Below are 9724 nucleotides of genomic sequence, written 5' to 3' on the forward strand. Positions count from 1 at the left end.
GTTGGCAGTTAGGAGCCAATAAATAGGAAATAGACAATACTACATCTATGATTTTATAGCAATTATAGCAATACTTATGCAGTTATCAAAGAGGTAGCAATGTTAGTTGAATGATCACATTATCATAATCCACATTTAAACTTGAATTTTGGATTACAATGGTATATTTCTTTTACTTTTTGTGATGCGATGTGCTTGTGCAAAAATTATGTTATGATCCAAAAAAAGCATTTATCCTTAAAAAATTGTATTCTGCTAAATTGGATGATTTTCATCTCTAGGTGGGGAGATCTGCTGGTTTTAAAGGGGGTTGTGCCGAGGACCAGCTGCAGCCTCAGGTAGCTGCTCAGGCCGGAGGCAGCGGCAGGCCCCTGGCCTCTGGCCGAGGGCTGCGGCGGGGGAGCTGTCACCAGGACAGCTACGGGCCCAGCCAAGGGCAGAGGACCCAGTCAAGGTCAGAGATCAACCCTGGTTTTCAGCCAGCCAATCCTACCTGTCAGCCCAGCAACCAGTCAGAAAAGCCAAGATAAGACAGGTAAATAAAACATTTCTCCACATTTGAGCAGGCTTGCAGAATGCCAGATGGAGACAGCATTTTAAACTACAATATGTGTCAGATCTTATTTCAGGAACCCAAAATTTGACACACAAGTGCTCTACTTTATTTTTCTTCTTCTTTCCCCTCATTTGGCCTGAGATGAAAGCAGCTCATTAAAATGCATTTGCTGAGATTAATTTTGCCTGATTTGATCGGTGAGCGTTAAGAAAAATTCTGAGGGGACTTTTCTGCTCCAGATGGCTGCCATCTACAAAAAATAAATAAACGCTTGCTTGTGCTTTCTCTTCACACACAGCCAATTTATATTTGAGGTGATTCAGACACCACCTCTGACTGCTGGAGTCTGACTTACATTACAGCTCAAGTGTTGCTGAAATATTTAAGTATGAAATTTGCTCATGACCCTGCACACTGCTGAAAGGCTGTGGTATTTATCACTTTCATGCATATTTCATCTGCTCTCTCCATAACTGTGATAACCTGGACACAATTTAAAAAAGGCAAACTACACAGGGACATACTTGCTCATATACACTCTTACAGCTACATACACACAATCCAAAACTGCACATAGAATTGATCGACATAGTATTATGATGTGCCAGGCTTCCTAATCAAATCCACATTAAAACATATGCATGGTTTCTCAGTGCTGCTTGGACCTTGGGGAATTACAGGCTTTGAACTGCAAAGCAATTAACACTTGAGTAATGTCATGGGATCAGGTCTGATCTCAGCTGTACCCTGCCTCACACAGCATGTGTAAACACACTGTATATGTGTGGCATTTGCCAGCACTGTGTGTATCAGTGTCTTTGCTTGTGTATGTACTTTATACAGGCTAAGTAAAGTAGGGTTTCTCTGTCATTTTTATTGTTTTTTCATCAGTTCCCAGGAGCAATCTGAACTATACCAGTGTGCCATTAAGTTCTTTATGTTTCCTTTGTTCTATACACCACTGTGAATTACAATATTTTAGCCTTTTGTAAAGGAAAATATCTCCATCTTGAATCCATACATTATAGCAATTATATTGTATAGCTGTCAAATCAGTGCAATTACTCACATAATTACTCACATAATTAACATGGACGTTTTAAACTCTGCATTTTATAATGAGCATCATCCATTTATATGACCACATTTGTGTTGAACCTACTGTAATTTCTGCATGGTGACGTTCACCCTGCCTTCTTTGCTGTGGTCAGACCCAATGCCATGCTCCAGTAGAGCTTCAGAGATTGCAGTTCACTCAAGTATTGCATTTAATAACATGCAATTTAACGCTCTGTGAAGGAAATCCATGTAGGTGTCGCATCTCACCTTAGGCTGCCGTTATACCCATTTGGTCATTACTATCCCAGCCACCTGTCCAGCTGACTGAAATGACATAATACAGCTCAAATTAGGATGCTCTGTCTTTCAGCAAAAGGGAGAGGTTGAGAAACTGAAGGTAGTGTTTAATAATAATAATAATCCCTTTATTAGTCCCTCAGTGGGTAAATTTACACAGTGACATGCTGATGGTGGCACTGCTCTGGCCATCAGGAGGAACTTGGGTTTTAGTGTCTTGCCCGAAGACACTTCAATATGTGGACTGGGAAAAGCGGGAATCAAACCACTCTACCTCTTGAGCCACTGCCAGTTTGGTGTGAGAACCTCACACCACTAATAGAGATGAGCCCAATTAAAAGGCCAGTATCACAGCTTGTAAGTAAGAGTCTTTATTGACAGTAATGATGAGCTGGAGAGGGATGAGTGCTGGTAATGGTGTAGCTCTGACAAGGCACAGTGTTAGTAGACAAAGTCACTGAGGGAAGAAAACACTTCCTCCTCCACAGGCAGGAGTCCTGGTTTAATAGCAGAGTGGGTTCAGCAATCCAGAGAGGCAGATACTATAACTCACAGTATTACAGGGGCAAGGCAGCAGAAAAGTCAAGCGTCCAATCCAAAAGTCTGATATTACGCACAGTCTTTTAGAGACAGGGTAGGGGCGTAGTCAAGATGCCAATCCAAAGGTCTGGTGGAGTTCACGATCTTTCAGAGGCAAGGCTGGGATGTAGTCAAAATTCAATTCCAAAGGTCTGGTGTTACAGTTTTACAAGGGCGAGGTAGTGATGGCCATCTGACACCGAGGCGCCGATACAAGCTTCTAACTCAAAGAGGCATTTTTCGCAAACCATTGCTTCAAAGCCTGCTTTGTTGCTGAAAAAGACACATGACTGATGATGTCCAAAGCAGAAACTGCTTCGGTCCCATAAATGAATCCCGTGACTGGTTCAAACAGTCGATACTGCTTCATAACACGAGACCTCACTGTGTGCGTCAGCAGGTTCGTAGGCGCATAAAAGCACTACAAAGCCACCCAAAATGATGCACAACATGTGGGTTTGTCATTGTAGTAGGTGTGTGTGTAGTTACTGTCATTATAATTGCTGCCTTTGTTTGATCACCATCATGTATTTTTTCTTGTTATTTTACTGTATTGATGTGTTTTATCTGGTCTTAGGTATTTTTATTATTATTATTATTTGTTTATGTTTTATTGGAAAGCACCTTGTAACGCAGGTTTAGAAAGGTGCTATATAAATAAACTTTGCTTGCTTGCATGAAGCATTCACATAATTCAGACATTGTTTTGCTGTCTCCTTATTCGCCACTAGATGTCACTGAAACAAACCTTTGAATGAATGAATTGATGTTCGACACAGTTCATGAAGTGGTTCGATACTGGTTCATTGCTTCATTTGGACTCACTCACTAGGGCGAGGCAGAGGCATAGTAAAGGTTCAAATCCAAAGTTCTGGTCCGGTTACACAAAGGCACAAGGATTCAGGTACAGAATGGCTGGAGCATCAAGCCTGCAGTCAGGACAATCTGGTAGCTTCTCTGAAGCTGCTTATAAAAGGGTATGCATAGGTGTTGTCAATCGGCGCAGGTGAGGATGATTGGTGTAATGAGAACCCTTTATCAGATAGAAAGGTGTAGTAAAAAATGGTAAATCAAAAAACAAAAAGGAAGTGAAAAGAACAGTCATTATATTTATCATCTCCTCCCTATTCCTTTTTAGCTTGTTATGAATGATGTGTATTTTTGGTTAGTAAAATCTAGGCTACAATTAAGGTTGTTTGCTACGTTCATTTCTCACTCTCATCTCTCAGGGAATGAATGGAGTTGGGGGGTGTTGATGCTAGAAGGAAGGTATAGTACACCAGAGACTTTCCACCTTATTTTTGTTTCACTGTGTCTGTCTACCAGCAGAGCTTGTGTTCTCCTTCTCAAACTTTTTTCTTTTCATCATGTACTGTATTGATGTGGTAGTAACCCTGTAGCATGTACTAGAGCAGACAGCTGTGCCAAATGGAGAGAAAAGGAGGGTTACCTTTGCCTTGTCTCTGTAGCCAGCAGGGAATAATGCTCTTCTTCTGTTCAGGAACTAGATCTTGCACTGCAGGCTGGGGTAACCAAGATGGAGCTTGTATCCCACTGCCTACTGTGTGTATGTGTGTGCAGGCGTGGTTGTTCATGCCTGCATATTTCATCTGTTTTGCTGTTGGAAATCATAGATTACAAAGAGGGAGCATGTCTCCTCATTGCTGACAAAAGGTGCTACTGTGTGATTATTTTTTTATCTTCAATTTCACTTTTTAATTCTCTGTTTTCTTCCACTAAAGATGTTTTCTTTTGTCATTTTGATCTACCTTTCATTTTAGCCTTATTTTCTGGAAAGTCTGGAAACGTGCATGGTAGGGCCACAGTTTTTAGAAGGGCTGGCTAAATGCAGTCAGAATCACTGTATTACCTTTAATAACAAGGAATAACTGTCATTGTAATGAAACAGGCAAACTAGAAACATCATGTCTATAGTGGAATGATATATTATCTAAGTCCTAAATGAGGGTGTCAGTGGGTGCCATAGCAATTGTCATAACAGTTTTGGCATTAAAGAAACTGCTGGCCCAAAAATATGCCTAGAGCCAAAAGGCAGATGTTGCTTATCACAGTCAACTTCATGGTGAAAAGTGAGAAATAAACATCATGGCCATGCTTAATTTTCTACATTTAATTTGCTGGCATATGAGTAGTAGTTAATACTCATTCACACACACAGTGTACATGCACACACCCATGCTTCTGGTGCTGTCTATTCAGCACACACATGCCATAGCTGAAACAAAAGGAACATACTGTAAATGCAGTGCTAATGGCAGATAAAATGACCCCATAGATGCTGCCTCGTGAACAACGTTTTGTTTATAAAATATTATTTAAAAAGATTTATCATGATTCTTCATTGTGTGCTTTTCTAACAGATGATCAGGTTTTCACCCATTATGCTCCAGCCCCTCCTCCTCCTGCTTCAGCGACAGCAGCAGTCCAGCTTCAGGCCGCAGGCTCCAGGTCTCTGCTTCCCAAAACAAGTCAGTCAGGCCTGCGCCCCCCAAGCTTCAGCTCCAGCCGCCTGGCAGCCTTTGGCTTCGTCAGGAGCTCCAGCGTGTCCTCTGTGTCTTCGGTTCAGTCTGCTGACAGCACACAAAGTGACCCATGCAGGACGGCTCACCGTGAGTCTACCATTTGAAAATTTGCTGACACCAGTGTTATGTGAGATCTGATTCCAAGTATGTTTCCAGGTTTTATTTTTTGGTATGTCTTTTTGGCAACAGTCGGTATCTATCTATTAAACACAGTGTCGTCGTCGTCCCCCCACTTTATCACCACATCATGAGTACACTGCTGTCATCACCATAATGTTTTTACTGCCTTCCTCACTGTATTCCCCTCGTAAATATAGTTTGCATAAACAGCCCCCTCCCACATTCATTGTGTTACATTTTGCTTTCTCATCAGAACTCCACCTCACTTAAGAGTTTATTCTTGGTTCAGCCTGTATTTCCGTACACAAGTTTCATATGACTAACACCTGTAGAGATTTAGATTTGCAGACCACATGAGGACACAAAATTCAGTAAGGGATGGTTATGGAAACAGATGTGGCCAATAAAACTGTCTAGTTATAAGACCATTTAAGTTCCACTCTGTGTTCCACCATTAATTTGTTTGTGCACGTTTCATACATGATGGATCCAAATAGGGACACTAATTTTAGCTCACTAAAATCATTATAATTAGTTAAATATTGTGACATTATGTTCATGAATTAGCTGCCATCCCTGGTAGGCTAGTGGTTAAGGCTTTCTTTCTTTCTTATCGTCATGAATTAGCTCTAGGATGATTCTTAAAAGTCATGAGCTAAAATTCATGAGATGACAAGGTGCAAAGCCGGTGTGATGTTACTGACGTAACTTTGCACTGCTGCCAACTGAACAGTAGTTTTCATTTTCAGTCATGGAGAACTGGAAGTATGCTCACAGTGTGATGCTAGGCTGCTGGGTTAGTTGGCTGAATGTGTGAAAGCTACATGAGTTTTTAATGTGACCTACATAGTGAATGCTTCCTCTTCCTCTCCCAGTTACAGCTGACGTAGACACCTCCACCCTCATGCACGTCAGGCCCCCTGTTATGTCATCATTCCTTTCCCGCATTCCCCTTTTGTACTCTTACGCTTCATTCTTTTTTTCTCTTTCCCACTGTTTGAAAATGAATACAGACTGTGTGGTTTAGGTACCGATCAGCTACCGTGAAGCAGAGCAAAAGCAGAACTTGTTCATGTTTTTGAAGTGGTATAAATGTGAATGTTTTCATTGCTTAGAAATTGTTGTTTCATGCAGGCACAGATATGGGTTTTTTAATGTTGTGGAACGTAGCATTCACATGTTCATAGTGATACTTCCCTCCAGCGTACTTGCTGAAATGTCACCAACAGCTTTATATTTAGATTTTTCTATTCTACTATGAAGTCTGAGACATATTCACTATAAACAACAGTGCTGAATTTATGTCTCCATCTTCTCCTTATAATAACTTCATGTGTATACTATAGCACTTTCCAAAAGATTACCTCGCAAATATCAATATTATGAATCAGTGAAATGAGACTAAAGGGGGAGAAAGGTTTCGGCTGCTCTCCAAAGACCACAAATTCATTCTTAGCAAGTAAAAGTAACAGTACAACAATATAAAAATACTCTGTTACAAGTAAAAGCCCTGCATTCACAATTTTACTCAAAAAATACAAAAGTATGAGAATCAAAACATACTTAAAGCACTAAAAGTGAGTAAAAGAAGTAAATAGTACAATATATGTCTCTGAAATGTAGTGAAGTCAAAGGGCAAAGTAACAGAAAATGAAAACATTCAAGTAAAGCACAGATACTTCAAAATTCTACTTATGTACAGTACTTGGGCAAAGTAACAGAACATGAAAACATTCAAGTAAAGCACGGATACTTATGTACAGTACTTGAGCAAATGTACTGGCAACATATGTCATTTGCTATTTGTTACTGGAACAGATGCATCCACTAAATCCTAAAGACAGACACTGTCTACACAGTATAACACTGACCTAATCTCTTGTTTACTATCTTATTGTCATACTCCAGTAATTTATCACCTGTAGTTAAAAGATCCATAGGCATTCGGACCATTTTATGAATAACACACCTGTAAACACACACACACATAGTCTCAAAAAACATGAACACCTGCCAGCAGAGCATGAGAGCCAGAAGTTTTTAAAAGTAGTGCCTGCAGCACAATGTTCCTCCTCCCGCTGTGGAACTGCTGCTGCTTCCCAGATCGTGGGGAGACCAAAATGGAATCAAAGACGATAGACATAAGAGGATTAAGGGCCTATGATTTTTGTTTCTCTGTGTGTTTTTGTGCATGTGCATGTGCATGTGCACATGCGTGAGACAGTAAGAAAGGCAGGATGGAAGAATAAGAACATTTACTTTCATTTTTGACTCGGTGTGGTGCTTGTGACCGTTAACTATGAAGCATTTGAGCTCTAGTTGAACCTTTCAGACTAAACTCTGTCTCTCCCACCATGGGAGCACTTGTTAAGATTAACCAGAAGGTGTCTGATATCTTTTTATCTAACATTTTTTGCAATATTGGGGAAACATCTATGTAAAGATGTACTATGCCTTGTCTTGTCTGGACCTGGACTGAGTTCTCATGAATGTTATAATTGCAGCCTAGATGACCATAACCCCGAACTTTGGTACAGGATGAGGTGAAATATTGTTTTCATTTGTTTGTTTACTTTAGTCATAGGGCAGTTTATAAAAATTGATCAAATATGTGTGACCTTTTCATTCAACGCTAAAACTTTCCCTCTCTTTCTTTGTTGAATCTGTGTTTCTTTGTGCATCGTCCACATACAGAAGGTGTGTGAGTACATGAAGCATGTCTGCAACATTTGAATTTCCTCTTCCACTCAGGGATCGTTGCCCCCTCTCGATTCACATTTCAACTCAAATCAAAGAGCAGAGAGATAGGCAGATTAGTTCTCACACACTCTTCCATCAAGGATGTCGGGGGAACTGCAGCAACCCAGTAGCCCAGTTTTACCAGAGAGAAGAAAGACCAGGTTCAGTTGTGTGTTTTCCCCATTGATCTGCAGACAAAATGGACTCCTTTAGGGCTCTGGGTACAGATAGGAGAAATCATTAAAGAGCAGAGCAATGAGGAGGAAAAGATGGAAGATTGCGTGGCTCAAGTAAAGTAGGTTAGAGGACAAATTTAAAATCCCCACTGTGGGAGCTCATCAGCCTGCTCTGATCAATGGATATGCATGGATGTCTCTGAACAGAGGGGAGAGGTAGGGTAAGGCTTGATAGAATGTCCCCATTTGCACAGGTATTAGTTCATATAAATGATGTTAAAGAAATGTTCACCCAAATTACACACACACACACACACACACACACACAGAATGCGTATTTGGTTTTATGTTCACTTATTTTGACAGGTCCACCCCTGAGATTTCTGTCTTGGTCCCAGTTAAATCAAGTTGAATGGAATTTTTTTATACATTGTAAAATTACATTTGAAAATTCTGCAGCGATATCTCTTTACAGATACAGTGTCCCAGTAAAACAATATAATCCACAGAACACAAACCTTTAAAGTGCACTGTATTGGAACTGAGGTCAAAATTTCAGAGATAAACTGTATATGTAGAGAAATGGTCAAATAATGCCAAAATTACCATAGATATCCTTCAATATTATTGGAACATTAGATTTTTGAAGTAAAAACAAACAAAGCACAAATACCGGATATGGTTAAAATGGAAACACACAAACACTCACACACCCTCACACTAAGGTAGCCCCGGTGATACTGAACCAGACTGGTACAGCCTTGACTGATTCCTGTGTTTGCCAGTTTGCATTCAGTACGTGTGTCAGTCTAATATCTAGGGGGGGCTACAGGAAGCGCTATGTGTCATTGATTAGCCATCAACACAGTCCTCCCTTTAGCCCAGTTGCTGACATTTCCCAAGGTGTCTCAGGTGTGTGTGTTACAGAGAGACCATCTATGCAAAAAAGGCACATAGGAGATGGTTGTAAATTCCACTGTGATTGACAGACTCTATTACATAGCTGACCAGATGGAGACTGATGAAACTTGTGCCTTTGAGCCACACTGACTCCATGATGGAAACCCAGTCACCAAAACAAACAAAGTATTATTTCCTCTATCTGTCTTCTCTTTAGGTGACAATAAAATTATTTTGAAAATTCAATGACTGAAATGGAGAACTGGGCAGACAGCTGTGGGCAGAAGAAGAATGGAAGGGAGATGCTTTGATAAAAGCATACTGAGTCACTCAGTATGAGTGAGAGGGGAAGGGAGAGGGTAAAAGAAAGAGTGGAGAGAGGAAAGCATGGAAAGGTTGGAGAGGAAGAGAGTGGATGACATACCCCAGATGCCATGGCTCAGATCTGGCCCGTGACTCATGCTGGCTCACTGTGAACAGATGGTTTCTATGGTGCACGTGCACACTCAGATATACACAAGTGCATATACAATACACACATGCACACAAGTACATAAACACACACTAGTAGAGCAGCAGATTAGATGGGCCTGTTAGATATGGCTGCCATTCTGCAGCTGAGGAGGGAAAAACTAACATGGCAGTGGCTTAGTGAAACAGCAGAGCTGTGACAGTGAGGATGGGCCTGTTCATTAACTAGTAGACTCCCAGTGTATTTCATCCAGCTCCATGTTAATTGCTGTTAGCTCAACTGG

The 9724-nt window shown here is 40.7% G+C and overlaps 1 protein-coding gene across 1 annotated transcript in view; it reads left to right on the top strand.

Moving 5' to 3' along the window:
• Positions 1-9724, top strand: part of mtus2a (microtubule associated tumor suppressor candidate 2a) — a 28446-nt gene that overhangs the window by 2898 nt on the left and 15824 nt on the right. The window contains exons 2-3 of the mRNA XM_020598535.1: positions 351-535; positions 4873-5121. Of these exons, the coding sequence (XP_020454191.1) occupies positions 351-535; positions 4873-5121 (434 nt within the window). The remainder of the gene's footprint in view (positions 1-350; positions 536-4872; positions 5122-9724) is intronic.

Source organism: Monopterus albus, unplaced genomic scaffold, assembly GCF_001952655.1.
Source record: "Monopterus albus unplaced genomic scaffold, M_albus_1.0 scaffold38.1, whole genome shotgun sequence".
Classification (NCBI taxonomy): domain Eukaryota; kingdom Metazoa; phylum Chordata; class Actinopteri; order Synbranchiformes; family Synbranchidae; genus Monopterus; species Monopterus albus.